The sequence below is a fragment of the Stenella coeruleoalba genome (genome assembly GCF_951394435.1).
Source record: "Stenella coeruleoalba genome assembly, chromosome: X".
NCBI classification, from domain to species: Eukaryota; Metazoa; Chordata; class Mammalia; order Artiodactyla; family Delphinidae; genus Stenella; species Stenella coeruleoalba.
The window spans coordinates 45080194-45097113 of NC_137152.1; the positions used below are offsets into that span (position 1 = coordinate 45080194).

The 16920-nt window shown below is 44.0% G+C and overlaps 2 protein-coding genes across 2 annotated transcripts; both read right to left on the reverse strand.

The window, feature by feature from the left end:
- Positions 1 to 2826: 2826 nt before the first annotated feature.
- LOC307180544 (spindlin-2B) lies at positions 2827 to 4555 on the reverse strand. The gene is made up of 2 exons (XM_079910923.1): positions 4317 to 4555; positions 2827 to 3711 (listed from the first exon to the last, which is right to left on the reverse strand). Exon 2 carries the CDS (start codon positions 3707 to 3709, stop codon positions 2933 to 2935), a length of 777 nt encoding a protein of 258 aa, XP_079767049.1. The 5' UTR covers positions 3710 to 3711; positions 4317 to 4555; the 3' UTR covers positions 2827 to 2932.
- A 9987-nt stretch (positions 4556 to 14542) lies between these two features.
- LOC307180874 (spindlin-2B) lies at positions 14543 to 16157 on the reverse strand. The gene is made up of 2 exons (XM_079911417.1): positions 16033 to 16157; positions 14543 to 15427 (listed from the first exon to the last, which is right to left on the reverse strand). The coding sequence occupies exon 2, from the start codon at positions 15423 to 15425 to the stop codon at positions 14649 to 14651; it is 777 nt and encodes a 258-aa protein (XP_079767543.1). The 5' UTR covers positions 15426 to 15427; positions 16033 to 16157; the 3' UTR covers positions 14543 to 14648.
- Between the last annotated feature and the right edge of the window lie 763 nt (positions 16158 to 16920).

Sequence of the window (16920 nt, forward strand, 5' to 3'; positions counted from 1 at the left end):
GCTCACTCAGCTCCAGCCATGCTGGTATCCTCAGTGTTCCTTGAAATGCCAGGCCTACTTCTGCGTTGGGACCTCAGCACTTGCTGTCCCACTACTGGGAATGCTCCTTCCGCAGACAGACACAGGGCCACTTCTCTCATTGCCTTCAGGTCTTTATGCAATAACCAGGCTCCCTGTGAGGCCATCTGTTCAGCCTCCTCCCTGGAATTTCAGTCCCCCTGTTCTTTGCTTTATTTTTTCCTTCTTAACACTTATCACTTTGAAAATACTTTACATTTTACTTATTGTCTCTTGGCTACTGTCTGTCTCCCACACTAATATGAAAGTTCCATGAAGATAAGATTATTTATTTCTTTTGCTTATAACCATATCATAAGGACCTGTGTCTAGAAGACTGCCTGGCAGAGAGACCACCTGAACTAAGTATTGGTGAGATGAAGATAGAGCAAATAAATTAAAAAGCAAATGGGGTTAAAGTAAGCCAAAGGGGGGCTAGGCAGTTTTCCCTGGGTCTAGCCCCAAAACTACCAATGCAAGTGCCTCCAGGAGACAACTGGGCATTTTATTAGAGCGAAGCAGGCCAACTGGGGGTGTGGCCCCATTGAGAGAGCATTCTGAGTCTAAAATGGCTGAGCCCTTCCTCAGAGCCAGCTGCTTGTATCCTTGTTGGAATGTGGGCCCTAATCCTTGGTCTATTGTTTTTGTTTTTATTTTTTCAGGTAAGCCAGAAATGTGGATTTTTGAAATGTGAAATCCCCCAAATGTCTAAGTAGCTAATTTTAAAATGGAGAATGATAAAAACATGACGATCAAGCAAAATATGACAGCGGGCTGAAATTGGCCCATGAGTGGCCTGCAGGTGTTTGCTAGGCTGAATTATGTGCTGTATGAAAGAAAACTTATCCCTGTTCTGGTGAGGTGGGCTTGCCTTGTGTAATTCTCGAGGCAAACAGTTTCAGGCTGTGTTGGGTGGAGAGAATGAACTGGAATTACCAAATTCTTTCAACTCCTGGAAGCTCCCTGCCTCTCCCTCTCCCTGCTATGCCTGGAGTTAAGGAAACCTGGGCAGTGGGGAGTCACCAGAATTGTTTCTTTGAGGGTAGGGGAATATTTCAGTGAAGTGTCGAGTGGGAAAACCAGAGAGAGGGTTTTGAAGGAAACTTCCACAGCTGGACCAGGGAAAGGAAAGAAGGAGAGAAGGACAAAGACTCATGTGTTGGGACATTGTATCTCTGAGGGAATTTATTGGGGGTTACAACACCCTCTCCCCACCAACCACCTATGTGGTACCATACAGTCGAAGGACTTAGTTATACAAAGTCACAACTCCCCGCCCAACTGCGCATGCCATCTATCTCACCTGGAAATAGAGCTGCACAAATTTCCATCACAGCTCCCCGTGTGCATGAAGTGGGCAAGACAGGTCAGGAGGTACCTTTGAAAGGCCAATAGCCACTGGCTTTGTCGGGATATAGCCAGAATGGGGCTTCTAGAGGCAGCAGACCTCCATCTGGTGAAGCACTGGGTGGAGCCACCTGTGGTTTCAACAACTGCTGAAAGAAGCATGGACAGTCAAGTATTCCCCACACCCGAGAGAGAAACATTAAGCTCAGTGCTCCGATGCCCCTCCTCTGTAAGGAGGCCAGGTATAGTCCAGGAGGAGGAAGAACAGTGAGGAGAGTGCTGTACCTGGGTTTAGCAAGTTTCCATTTTTCTGGATAAAATGCTTTCCAAATGCAAGGTGGCACATCTCTTAAGTTCTGAGCACCCCACTGACCTGTTCCCCACAAGAATCGTTTATTCAGTGTAGGCGAAGGGAACCAAGACCTTCAGGTCTGAGATTTACTGCTCTTGGGTCCTCTGGAAAATACGAGGAAGCTGCCCACAGGCCCCTGCTTATGGAGTGCCGTGTTAGTGTGTTTAGGCTGAGGGTTTGGGTTCTGCTCAGCGGGTGTGGCATGAACTCCCTGATATTATAAAAGGCTTTTAGGTATAAACTTGGCTCCTGCTTAACTCTTGAGACATTCCTGTCAAAATGTCCTAGGGAAGCTCCAATCCACCTGGTTTCTTTGACAGTTGCCACCTTCTTTGGGCACAGAGCTAGGGAGGGCAATTTGGATACTGCCAGAAGTCCTATTTTTCCTTGGGTCTTCCCATCTCTCATGGATCCTACTCCCCATATCTTGTTGTCTGTATTCTCACTCCCTCTGTCAGTCTTTCATCTTAGAATTCCTCTTTCCTCGATGTCCCTCCCCTTCTGGCCCCTCACTCATGCATAGAACTCCATTTGCGTATCCTTTTAGCCTCTCCCCAGATCTCTGCCAACTTCATCTTTCTCTCCCTTGCTCTGGATCTCTTCTAAACGTCCTTGTGTCCCTCTCTACTCAATTTATTCTGTCTGTTTTCCTCTAAGCCTCAAGATCTCACTCTCCCTCTGTTATTCTTCACCCCCTCCCAGTTGTGTGCCTCCCCCTCTTAGGTCATCCCGCCTGCTAGGGAGCCTCTCCATTTTTGACCCCTCCCCACCTCCTGCTAAGCAGCCACCTCCCCTTCTCCCTTCCCCCACAGCTCATCTCTAGTTCCTTCTCCTCCCCCCTCCCTAGACCAGACCAGCTAAGTCCTATTCCATTTTTAGATGACTGATTATGATACTAGCTGAACTTTATTCACAGCCTGAATTTACAGCTGTTCCTTCCTTTCATGCCCTAGCCACCAAACACACCCAATCATTTCAACATGACAAATTCCTTACACACAGCATGTCATGGCCACATAAATTTGTATTTTTCAGGACAAAACAACAGTTATGCTGGCAAAGATGTCGGATTAACAGGGACCCTAAAACTTTCAATACACTGAAAAGTAACATTATTTTGCATGTCTACAAAGTACACATTTGTTTTCACAAATGTGGCAAAGTTTACCCTAACAGTTAGGACTTTTTCACCAAATCATAGACATAGATATGGAAATCATCATCAAACTTGATGAAATACACAGAGGGTTTGGCTTCCACTTGGTGAATGACCATGCCGATCCGTTTGGAGCCATCTTCTTTGGTATATTCCACATGTTTACCTATCAGGCCATCTACAACTCCTCCTGGCTCCCTCTCTGCTGGAGGAGACTCACCGGACTCTGGCATGATACGGAGGTCTCCTTCTTTATAATCATCTAGAAGCTGGTACATGTACAAGACAGGATCTTTCTCATAGGTAATATAAAACCAGGCTTTCATGATAGGTGCTTGGGCCAAGACCATTCCTCTCCATTCATCCTTAGAACCATGCTCACCCTCAAACATATGTTCCACAGCTTTACCAATTATGGTATTTGCAAGGTTTGCATCACTGACTTGAGATGATGCCACCCTGTCAGAAAGAATTTTAAGAGACAAAACTCTTTCATCTCTGTGAAGTTCCAGTCCATAGACACAGTCAATTCCATCATATTTCACCAGATAAAGAGAAGGATTTATAGGCACCTGATCCAGAACGGTTCCTTTCCACTGGGTGATGGGCTCATCGCCTTCCTTCCATCCGTGTGAAATCCTGCAGCCCACGATGTTCCTGCGGGGCTGGGACGAAGGTCTGCCTCTCTGTTTCTTTTGGGAGGCTTTTCTCTTTGTCATGTTTGCAGACCCAGTGGCCCGTCCTGCAACTGCCCTGGTTTGTTGCCCTTCGGCCTCCTGCGAGTTGGGGGTTTTCATGTCTGCAAGGAGGAGGAGAGAAGAGAAGAGAGGAACATTCAATATGCCATAAGGTGAAGTTCTCCCGACAGCGTCGTCTCCATGTACCCTGCGCCAGCGCCTAAAATTTCCCCATGAGCCTGGCAGCAATGCTGGAAATCCTGGCTGTGTGCCTGAAAGTGCTCTCCCTTCTAGGTTCCTTGAGGTTGCGGGAGAAGGCGGCAGCGGCAGTGGTGCTGCCTGGGGTTAGGAGCTCTGCAGGAGGGGGCGGGCTACCTCCTTGTTCAGAGACCCCAGCCTCCGTCACCCGCCACTGGTGCCCACTCTCAATCCCCTGCAAAACCCCTGTCCCTCCACCGCCCTGACCCGCATGCACTGTCCTCCTGCTCTGAGCACCCCAGTCTGCTACCCACACGCCCCCGTCCACCCCCACTCTCTTTCTTGGCCCCCAGCGCCCTCGCCTCTCCGTGCTCACCTTCAATGTCTTGCCTGATTCCTTACGCTATTCCCCTTTCCTACTGCCCATTGCACTCCCCCTTCCCACCCCGGCGCCCGCCTCCACCCCTTATCTCCTGCAGGAGTCCATCCCATCCCCCTTCTCCATCCCAGCGCCCACCAATGGCCTTGCCTTGCCTGGCGTCCACCGCCCCGGATCTCGGGCTTCACGTGTGCAAATCGGGCACCTCGCAGCTTCCTTTGCGGTGAGCCTGCGTCCAAGAAGGATCCGCAGGCTCCGGAGGAGCCGGGTGTTTGCAAGAGCTGGAAGGGGAGGATCCTTAGGCGACGAGCGTGTTTAGGAGGGCGGCGGAGCTGGCGAGTAGGATGGCGGCGGTGTATTCAGCACTCTGCTCTCGGGCCCTCCGCCTCCCCCTTGGTAGTGGCAGCCCCTCTGCCACATGGGGCTCCCACCAGCCGCTACTGGTGCAGTAGTCTCCTCCCTCTTTCCGTAGCGCAGCTTCCTGCCAGGAGAGAGGCCTCCCCTTCCTGCCAAACACTGCCTGCCCCACCGCAACTCTCAAGCCCACCAGTGCTTTGAGCATGGGTGGTGCTCCTCGTTTCCCGATCCCGCCCCCTTCCCAAATCTGGAGCAGCTGGGCCTACAATCCTCCACCCTTTTGCCCCCTCCTCTCTCCCCCCTCCCTTTCAGGACCCTTTGGCTCCTGTGCTCACCTCCACCTCCACCCTGTCAGTGGCCCTGCTCCATCTGCTTTCCACCTCCCAGGAATGTGTTTCTTTCTTTTTCCCAGTGCCCTTATGTATTTATTCTTTATACATAAATATGCCTTTCCTGTCATTTACAGGAATTTGTGGTAGGAAGGGAGAAATGTGCTCAGTCTGCCATCTTGACCCAATCTCTGTGTAATCTTTCCTTACTGGTCATTACTGGACTTTACTTCTTAAGGATTTCCCCCCTTTTCTTCTCCTTTTACTTTTACTCTATTGCAAATGAATTCCTTCCACAATGTTAACACTGTGTAAATTTCGGAAAATTGATAGGAAGAAAACAATCAACTGCAATTCTAGCTCCCATTCCCTAGGGCTCCCAGCAATATATTAATACTCGTTATTTGTCTTGCCATTTTCTAGGCTCTTACAAAACTGGGATCATTTTGCATAGGCAAGTTAATGCCGTGATTTTTTCCATATAGAGTATGCATCTTCTAAGGATATTAAACATTTTGAAAACTATTATTTCTCTTATTCGTTAATCAAATATTTATTGAGTACCTACTACATATATGGCCTTTGGTCCATAAAACTCAGTTTTACAGGGACCACAATTTAACTTTTCTGCCATTATTGAACATTGGGATTATGTTTCCACAATAACTGGTAATTTGATCTACTTATCAGAAAAGATAGCTTCAGGAAAAAAATAAGTTTATAAGAAACAATTAGGTAAAATGATGGTTTTATAATTCGTTGCAGAAGTATTCTTTAAGGAAGGGTAGAATGACTTTACAAAATTGAGGAAAATTTTACACTGAATTTATTCTAATATCAACAGATCTATTAAAATGCAAAATGCAGCAAAATAATACAGAAGAAAAAGCAACTGAGCAAACCAAAACCCAGTGAACAACCTGAATGTTTAATAGTTACGTATAGTATCTGAATCAGATGATGGGTTAAATGTTAACAGAGCAGCTAAGATTAAAACAATAAAATAATTACTAAAAGGGAGAGAACATCAATAAAAAATTTTGATTCAATGATCAAAGTATAAAAATGTTAATATTGAGTGTGAAAAAAGAATTTCACATCTAGAGCTGATGCAAATAAAAGTTCATACAATTTTTTATGGATAGCAAATTACAGGTATGCTTTAGTTTGTGGGAGAGTTTATTTAGTTCTGGCTAACTTTTATCCCTAGGATTTTACCCTTGGAGTCCCAAGCAAAAGTGAAGGAGTTTTACCGGGGCTGTGGACTCCAATTTCTGTATCCTTAGCTTCAACAAGAAGTCATAACCTCTCCTGTTCTAAGCCTTTCAGCAGTTCCCTCTAAAGTGGTTACATTTCCTCAAGGGAAAAACATCCACCAAATTCACTGTCTTTTGGACCTGTTCTCTCATATATCTTGGCTTGGTAATTATTTCCTATCTTCTTAGTTCTCAGATACCTTTGAGTTTATTGTTTTAACTTCATCCAGCTTTGATTGTTTAATTAATGAGAAAGATTTTTGAACTGCTTAGTCTATCACTAAAATCCAAAACTCTATATTTATTAAAAAATATGTGTTCAACTATTTGTAATAGCTCCAAACTGGAAATCACCGAAATTTCCATCAACAGTGGACTGCATATGTTGTAGTATATTCATTCATACAATGGAATATCATACAGGATTGAGAATGAGCAAACTACAACTACATGCAACAACTTGAATGAATCTCACGAATATGTTGAAAAAAAAGAAGACAACAAAAGGCCACACATTTTCTTTCCAATTTATTCAAATTTCAAAAATTGTAAATAGTCTATGGCCTTAAAATTTTTTAAAGCAGTTATTCTTGCAAAGATATTTTCCAAATAGATAGTGGCAATTCATATTTCATCGGTAATTGATGAAAGAACACAATGGAGACATTTTTGAACATGTGTAAATGGCAAGAATGGTTCATATGGTTGATGGGCAGCAAAATGTATTGAATTGGAGCATCACGTGGTATTGCAGCCTAGCATTCAATCACACCTCTTCTGATAATAGTGTGCCCATTTTCCTCTTGGGAACAACCTAAGTCTGCCCTTTCAGAGAACTGAAATACTGTCAGAGTGATTGTTTTAAGACTAGGCACCCCACCTAGTCAGAGCCAATGAGGCACAATGATATTTTGCACAAACTCCTGGGTATGAAGTAAGTGATCTTGTCCACTGGACATGAGTTAAGCTGAGAGGATAAGAAGATCAAGCTGCTCTATTCACCTTATCATCATCTGGAGACAGAGGACAAAGCAGCACAGAGAAGAGATCACAGCCAAGGTAAGCAAAAGAGGGAGACTGTTGTCCTAGTGACACATTCTGTACCTGTAGGTGGTCATGGCCACTGACTTCTCAATATTCATCCCACTCTAAAAGGTTACTCTAAGCTAATTGTGATAATGTTATTCCCCCTGCAAGTGATTGGCTTAGCATTTGGCATATGATCTAATCTTGGCCAATTAAGTATGATGATATATGTTGGGGTACTTCTGAAAGAAACTTATTCTTAAGGGAAACAGAAAATGATGTTTCCTTTTCTTCTTTAGGGTGATGCTATTTCTGTATATGACCCTTGGAATCTGTGTAACCAGCCTGAGGGCAAAACCAGCACATTGAATATGGCAGAGGAGGAAATGAGAATACTCTGAGCCCTTTGATCATTTCATTTAGCTGCTGATCATACCATTCCTGGAGTCCTAGTTGTGACTCCAAGTTATGAGATAAGAAACTTCTTTATAGGTACAGCAGTTTGAGTCTGGGTTTTCTAATACTTGAAATGGAAGGTATCTGAAATGGCAAAGAGTCTGTTTAATAAATGTATGTGCATCTGTGCTTTATACATAAAAATACACACATAAAAAATAGCAAGGCTTATGTAGGGTTAAGAATAAATGAAATTTGAAGATAGAAGTTAAATTTAAAATTCACAAACTGTTAACATGTAACAACTGTATTTGTTGAGTGACTTTTAATAGAATTTATTTACTTATATAAATTATAATGTATAAAATCTATGAATTGCAACTTAGCAATTTATATACATATCAGTGTAATCAAAATTTTTAAATAATTCAAAACCTATTTTTCTAGCCAAAGCAAAACAATTGAAATTTTTAATTTCTTAAAAGTTATTTTCAGTGAATTCAACTTTTAACTTTTGCTTGATATGAGAAAATAAGTTTTAACTAGCTGCTAGATATTCATTCATATATCACTGACATTTTTTTCATCATTTTTTTCTTTTCATCATTTGACATAATAAATGATGTGCTAAATAACTTTTGTAGAATTAAATAAATACTATTTTTATTTAATTCTCAAAGCTCAAGTCATATACAAGGACATAGAGGACAAAATATAAAGGCCTTCAATGGCAGCCAATAGGCACACACAGGTCACTTCACAGGATATGACTTCAGGAATGAGCAATGAATTGAAAGCCCTCCAATCACAGCCATTATTTTTGCTAGGATTTTGTAACACTGATCTTGCATATATTTTGTATATTTCTATGTACTCAATGTCAATGTTGCTCATGCTATGTCTAAGAAAACCCAGTGAGAGTAATTAAATTCTAAGGAATAAGATTTTGAGCTTTGGAAGGCCACAAACCATTCTAATAGCCAAGATTTTTTTCACCCCCCCATACCAATGATCAATTTTCTCCCCTTTGGGGGCAATGTCTTCCTGGCTGAGAATGCATGATCTAGGGCTTGCAGGGTAAAGCAAGAAGATCGGGTTATATATCAACTGCAATAGGAAGCCTTTGGAGAGTTTTAAGCAAGAAGGTGATATAATCTCATTTATATTTTAAAAGATCACTCCAGCTATTATGTGGAGATTTGAAAGGACAGCAAGGAAATCTTCATTCCCAACACCCAATTTAATCAACTTAAGGCCTTATCTTCTATTCTAAATCCTTTAGTTACTGAGATAACACATTTCTCTCCCCAGCTGCCAAAGCATCATGTCATGTGCTTACTGCTTATGTTTTCAGTTATTTCTTCATCGTTGGCCCTTGGGGATTTGTTTCACAACCTTTAAAGTTCAGCTATATATTTAAAAGGAGACCTGTCATATTTTTAAAAATAAATTTATTTATTTTATTTATTTATTTTTGGCTGTGTTGGGTCTTCGTTGCTGCACATGGGCTTTCTCTAGTTGTGGTGAGCGGGGGCTACTCTTCGTTGCGGTGTGCAGGCTTCTCATTGCGGTGGTTTCTCTTGTTGCAGAGCATGGGCTCTAGGCACACGGGCTTCAGTAGTTGTGGCTCGAGGGCTCTAGAGCACAGGCTCAGTAGTTGTGGCGCACGGGGCTTAGTTGCTCCGCGGCATGTGGGACCTTCCCGGATCAGGGCTCGAACCCGTGTCCTGTGCATTGGCAGGCGGATTCTTAACCACTGCGCCACCAGGGAAGCCCGATCTGTCATATTTTATCCAACATTTTAAAGTGATTTAGCAAAAGAGTTTTCCTCTACCTACATTTTACTCTTTTTTTAAGCCAGTGAGTTTATTAGCCACTCTTTTGGTCAACTAGTGGTGTACTTCTCTTCCTTCATGATGGATACAAGAAGATTATAGGGGAGCCAGAGGAGTCATGCCCACTTCGTGAGGGCCCTCCTTCAATATCTACTGTTTTTTTCTTTAAGGAGTGAACTAGGCAGTTCATGGCTTACTTCAGAATCCTCTCAAATTGATTTGAGGGGATATGGGGATATATGTATATGTATAGCTGATTCACTTTTTGATACAGCAGAAACTAACAAACCATTGTAAAGCAATTATATTCCAATAAAGATGTCGAAAAAAATGACATTAAAGCCACACTGAAAATATTAATCCTTTAAACTATAACCCATTGCAAATTGTGCCCAGGTATGTTGTACAACATATTAACTGCACAATGTAAGAAACAGTGGGTGAAATGGGTGAAAGGGGTCAAAAGGTACAAACTTCCAGCTATAAAATAAATGTCATATAGACATAATGTACAGCAAGGTGACTATAATTAATAATACTGTGTTGCATATTGAAAGCTGCTAAGAGAGTAGAGCTTAAAAATTCTCATCACAAGAAAAAAATAGTAACTATGAATGGTGATGGATATTAACTAGACTACTAAAATCATTTTGTAATATATACAAAATCAAATCATTATATTGCACACTTGAAACTAAATAATGTTATATGCCAATTATATGCTTCAATAAAATGAAATATTTTTTGAAAATAAAAATAATTTTTGAAAAAGAGATTTCATTTTGTTTCTTCTACCAAGTACTATGTATAGTGGTTGTCAACTAGGACCCTCATTCCCCTGGCTTCATATCTCCCAGTGACTTCTTTAACTGGTGAGATTAAGAGGTTGGACATGTCAGAAAACTTTGGCATTGTTTTTTGTATTTATCTCTTTTAGGCACAATCTAATTTATTTAAAACATAGAGAAAACTTTGTGGGCCAGTGGCACCTGTAGTTATATCCAGCTTTGCCTGTGACGGGATGAAGTATGAGGAAATACTTGTGTCCTGAGAGCTAAGTATGTCCTCCAAGCCATCTTTTATCAATTATAAAGGAGATATTTTGACCTCTATTTGTGTCATTATTTTGCCTGTCTCTCAAATGGTTACAAACTTGCATGGAGAAAAAGGGCTTTAATTATTGGTCCTTTGGAACCTCAACCAAAAAATTATGATGAGCTGTGGCACAATTTCATTCTGGAAGGGAAGGAACAACCATTATAGGTATGCCATGACCTGACCTTACTTCTTCAAGATAAATACAGGACCTGGGTCATTAGGGGATGTACTGTCATATCTAAGACATGAAAGGAAACTTTTGCCGTTCCAAAGCGGCACTTTGTAGTTGTCTCCTGGGGGAAAGGGTTGGGAGAATCTGACAATATTCCTTTAAATGTAATACATGCCCAAACCAAGACTGATTGTGTGATCCCATAACTGATAATTAATCACTAATATCATACCTACCTCCATTTTAACCCAGAAAGGACAATATCATTTGGGCTAGGGCAAGGGGGATGGAATGTGATCTAGGCAATGCACTTAAAACAATTCTACATTAGTAAATGCATCTATACAAATAAGAAAGTTTAAGACCTGCCCAAAACCAGCCTCCTTTTAAATAACTAATTATGTTAAATTCTGTACTAACTGATTTAAACCCATGATAAACTCTGTTTGGGGTACCTGCTGCTGTTATCATGATAGCAACTTTTACTTCTTACCTGTTTCCAATAGAAGGAGAAGGGAACATTCCAAGGAGGTGAAGCAACAGTAGGAATGTATACAGGTTTTCTTGGTCAGTTTCTCAATCTCACTTCATCAGAATTATACACTCAGTCTAAGGAAGGAAGAGCCCAAATGCTTCATCTGTATTTTCATTTGGGAAATTGTGTGTCTCAAGGATATTAGCAAGCCTAGAATTGTAACTGACACCTCTCTTCCACCAAATATCTTGTCTAAGGACAAATCAGGCAAGATACACTGCAAAATATAGACAGAATTAGACCAATTTCACACTGCACTCACTGCTGCCAGAGTGGTTTAAACCATCATATCTGTTACCTGGATTATTGGAATAGTCCCGAATTGATCTCCTGTTTTCCATCTTTGTGCCCCATTACAGACTATACTCCAGAGTCTCCAGTGATCCTGTTAAAATATGAGACAAATCATGTTGTGCTTATGCTGAAAATACTCGAATGGCTCCCCATCACACACAGTGTAAAAGTCAAATTCCATTCTAGGCCCTCCGAGGCTCCAAGCTATATGCTTCTCCCAGATCCACATCACCTCTCTGAACTCACTTTCTGATATTCTCTACCTTGCTCACTCAGCTCCAGCCATGCTGGTATCCTCAGTGTTCCTTGAACATGCCAGGCCTACTCCTGCCTTGGGACCTCAGCACTTGCTGTCCTGCTACCTGGAATGCTCCGTCCCCAGACAGCCACAGGGCCAGTTCTCTCATTGCCTTCAGATATTTACACAAAAACCAGGCTCTCAGTGAGGCCCTCTGTTCAGCCTCCTCCCTGGAATTTAAGTCTCCCTGTTCTTTGCTTTATTTTTTCCTTCCTAACTCTCATCACTTGGAAAATACTTTATATTTTACTTATTGTCTCTTGGCTACTGTCTGTCTCCCACACTAATATGAAAGTTCCATGAAGATAAGATTATTTATTTGTTTATAACCGTATCATAAGGACCTGTGTCTAGAAGACTGCCTGGCAGAGAGACCACCTGAACTAAGTATTGGTGAGATGAAAATAGAGCAAATAAATTAAAAAGCAAGTTGGGTTAAAGTAAGCCAAAGAGGGGCTAGGCAGTTTTCCCTGGGTCTAGCCCCAAAACTACCAATGCAAGTGCCTCCAGGAGACAACTGGGCATTTTATTAGAGCGAAGCAGGCCAACTGGGGGTGTGGCCCCATTGAGAGAGCATTCTGAGTCTAAAATGGCTGAGCCCTTCCTCAGAGCCAGCTGCTTGTATCCTTGTTGGAATGTGGGCCCTAATCCTTGGTCTATTGTTTTTGTTTTTATTTTTTCAGGTAAGCCAGAAATGTGGATTTTTGAAATGTGAAATCCCCCAAATGTCTAAGTAGCTAATTTTAAAATGGAGAATGATAAAAACATGACGATCAAGCAAAATATGACAGCGGGCTGAAATTGGCCCATGAGTGGCCTGCAGGTGTTTGCTAGACTGAATTATGTGCTGTATGAAAGAAAACTTATCCCTGTTCTGGTGAGGTGGGCTTGCCTTGTGTAATTCTTGAGGCAAACAACTTCAGGCCGTGTTGGGTGGAGAGAATGAACTGGAATTACCAACTTCTTTCAATTCTTGGAATTTCCCTGCCTCCCTCTTTCCCTGCTATGCCTGGAGTTAAGGAAACCTGGGCACCAGAACTGTTTCTTTGAGGGTAGGGGTATATTTCAGTGAAGTGTGGAGTGGGAAAACCAGAGAGAGGGTTTTGAAGGAAACTTCCACAGCTGGACCAGGGAAAGGAAAGAAGGAGAGAAGGACAAAGACCCATGTGTTGGGACATTGTATCTCTGAGGGAACTTATTGGGGGTTACAACACCCTCTCCCCACCAACCACCTATGTGGTACGATACAGTTGAAGGACTTAGTTATACAAAGTCACAACTCCCCACCCAACTGCTCATGCCATCTATCTCACCTGGAAATAGAGCTGCACAAATTTCCATCACAGCTCCCCGTGTGCGTGAAGTGGGCAAGACAGGTCAGAAGGTACCTGTGAAAGGCCAGTAGCCACTGGCTTTGTCGGGATATAGCCAGAATGGGGCATCTGGAGGCAGCAGACCTCCATCTGGTGAAGCACTGGGTGGAGCCACCTGTGGTTTTAGGCAACTGCTGAAAGAAGCATGGACAGTCAAGTATTCCCCACACCCGGGAGAGAAACAATGAGCTCAATCCTCCGATGCCCCTCCTCTGTAAGGAGGCCAGGTATAGTCCAGGAGGAGGAAGAACAGTGAGGAGAGTGCTGTACCTGGGTTTAGCAAGTTTCCATTTTTCTGGATAAAATGCTTTCCAAATGCAAGGTGGCACATCTCTTAAGTTCTGAGCACCCCACTGACCTGTTCCCCACAAGAATCGTTTATTCAGTGTAGGCGAAGGGAACCAAGGCCTTCTGGTCTGAGATTTACTGCTCTTGGGTCCTCTGGAAAATACGAGGAAGCTGCCCACAGGCCCCTGCTTATGGAGTGCCATGTTAGTGTGTTTAGGCTGAGGGTTTGGGTTCTGCTCAGCGGGTGTGGCATGAACTCCCTGATATTATAAAAGGCTTTTAGGTATAAACTTGGCTCCTGCTTAACTCTTGAGACATTCCTGTCAAAATGTCCTAGGGAAGCTCCAATCCACCTGGTTTCTTTGACAGTTGCCACCTTCTTTGGGCACAGAGCTAGGGAGGGCAATTTGGATACTGCCAGAAGTCCTATTTTTCCTTGGGTCTTCCCATCTCTCATGGATCCTACTCCCCATATCTTGTTGTCTGTATTCTCACTCCCTCTGTCAGTCTTTCATCTTAGAATTCCTCTTTCCTCGATGTCCCTCCCCTTCTGGCCCCTCACTCATGCATAGAACTCCATTTGCGTATCCTTTTAGCCTCTCCCCAGATCTCTGCCAACTTCATCTTTCTCTCCCTTGCTCTGGATCTCTTCTAAACGTCCTTGTGTCCCTCTCTACTCAATTTATTCTGTCTGTTTTCCTCTAAGCCTCAAGATCTCACTCTCCCTCTGTTATTCTTCACCCCCTCCCAGTTGTGTGCCTCCCCCTCTTAGGTCATCCCGCCTGCTAGGGAGCCTCTCCATTTTTGACCCCTCCCCACCTCCTGCTAAGCAGCCACCTCCCCTTCTCCCTTCCCCCACAGCTCATCTCTAGTTCCTTCTCCTCCCCCCTCCCTAGACCAGACCAGCTAAGTCCTATTCCATTTTTAGATGACTGATTATGATACTAGCTGAACTTTATTCACAGCCTGAATTTACAGCTGTTCCTTCCTTTCATGCCCTAGCCACCAAACACACCCAATCATTTCAACATGACAAATTCCTTACACACAGCATGTCATGGCCACATAAATTTGTATTTTTCAGGACAAAACAACAGTTATGCTGGCAAAGATGTCGGATTAACAGGGACCCTAAAACTTTCAATACACTGAAAAGTAACATTATTTTGCATGTCTACAAAGTACACATTTGTTTTCACAAATGTGGCAAAGTTTACCCTAACAGTTAGGACTTTTTCACCAAATCATAGACATAGATATGGAAATCATCATCAAACTTGATGAAATACACAGAGGGTTTGGCTTCCACTTGGTGAATGACCATGCCGATCCGTTTGGAGCCATCTTCTTTGGTATATTCCACATGTTTACCTATCAGGCCATCTACAACTCCTCCTGGCTCCCTCTCTGCTGGAGGAGACTCACCGGACTCTGGCATGATACGGAGGTCTCCTTCTTTATAATCATCTAGAAGCTGGTACATGTACAAGACAGGATCTTTCTCATAGGTAATATAAAACCAGGCTTTCATGATAGGTGCTTGGGCCAAGACCATTCCTCTCCATTCATCCTTAGAACCATGCTCACCCTCAAACATATGTTCCACAGCTTTACCAATTATGGTATTTGCAAGGTTTGCATCACTGACTTGAGATGATGCCACCCTGTCAGAAAGAATTTTAAGAGACAAAACTCTTTCATCTCTGTGAAGTTCCAGTCCATAGACACAGTCAATTCCATCATATTTCACCAGATAAAGAGAAGGATTTATAGGCACCTGATCCAGAACGGTTCCTTTCCACTGGGTGATGGGCTCATCGCCTTCCTTCCATCCGTGTGAAATCCTGCAGCCCACGATGTTCCTGCGGGGCTGGGACGAAGGTCTGCCTCTCTGTTTCTTTTGGGAGGCTTTTCTCTTTGTCATGTTTGCAGACCCAGTGGCCCGTCCTGCAACTGCCCTGGTTTGTTGCCCTTCGGCCTCCTGCGAGTTGGGGGTTTTCATGTCTGCAAGGAGGAGGAGAGAAGAGAAGAGAGGAACATTCAATATGCCATAAGGTGAAGTTCTCCCGACAGCGTCGTCTCCATGTACCCTGCGCCAGCGCCTAAAATTTCCCCATGAGCCTGGCAGCAATGCTGGAAATCCTGGCTGTGTGCCTGAAAGTGCTCTCCCTTCTAGGTTCCTTGAGGTTGCGGGAGAAGGCGGCAGCGGCAGTGGTGCTGCCTGGGGTTAGGAGCTCTGCAGGAGGGGGCGGGCTACCTCCTTGTTCAGAGACCCCAGCCTCCGTCACCCGCCACTGGTGCCCACTCTCAATCCCCTGCAAAACCCCTGTCCCTCCACCGCCCTGACCCGCATGCACTGTCCTCCTGCTCTGAGCACCCCAGTCTGCTACCCACACGCCCCCGTCCACCCCCACTCTCTTTCTTGGCCCCCAGCGCCCTCGCCTCTCCGTGCTCACCTTCAATGTCTTGCCTGATTCCTTACGCTATTCCCCTTTCCTACTGCCCATTGCACTCCCCCTTCCCACCCCGGCGCCCGCCTCCACCCCTTATCTCCTGCAGGAGTCCATCCCATCCCCCTTCTCCATCCCAGCGCCCACCAATGGCCTTGCCTTGCCTGGCGTCCACCGCCCCGGATCTCGGGCTTCACGTGTGCAAATCGGGCACCTCGCAGCTTCCTTTGCGGTGAGCCTGCGTCCAAGAAGGATCCGCAGGCTCCGGAGGAGCCGGGTGTTTGCAAGAGCTGGAAGGGGAGGATCCTTAGGCGGCGAGCGTGTTTAGTAGGTCGGGGGTGGGGGGGTGGTAGGCGAGGAGGATGGCGATGGGCGGTGTCTTCAGCGCTGGGCTCAAGGGCCCTCTGCCTCCTTGTTTGTAGTGGTTGCCTCTCTGGCACATGGGTCTCCCACCAGCCGCTACTGATGCAGTAGTCTCCTCCCTCTTTCTGCATAGGACTAGGCTCTTAGTTTCCTGTTAGTGAAGAGGCCTCCCCTTCCTCCTAAACCCTATGCGGCCAGCCTCCATTGCCCTGGAGCCACTCCTAGGCCGCTCCTCTCCTTTCCAAAATTTAGATCTCTGGAAACTCTAGGTGGTCTTTTCCTCTGCAGGTACTTCCCACCTCCACCCTCTCAGGCTCTCTAGCTCCACCCCTCAGCTGCCCTGCTTGGGTGCCTCTTAATTTTTCACAGGTTCTTCATATTTTTTGCACACACAAGTTCACACAAAACATATATGGATACAGAAATCCTTTATATTCATACACAAATATATTTATGTGCATACATATTTTTCTGTATATTTCTGATATTCATATTCACTGATATATAATCCTAAATACACACCTCTTCCCAATCACATAACACACAGGCATATTTTTTGGTATACGACTACACAGAAATACATATAATAAGAATTTCTCCAACGCATGTGTAGGCTCTTTTAGATTTGGAGACTTAGCTTGGAGAAATAGTGAGTTATTTTAAGCTTAAAGAGTTTTTTTTTTG

Excerpts from the sequence above, each read along its gene's own strand:
- LOC307180544 (XM_079910923.1), bottom strand. The coding sequence starts at position 3,709 with ATGAAAACCCCCAACTCGCAGGAGGCCGAAGGGCAACAAACCAGGGCA.
- LOC307180874 (XM_079911417.1), bottom strand. The coding sequence starts at position 15,425 with ATGAAAACCCCCAACTCGCAGGAGGCCGAAGGGCAACAAACCAGGGCA.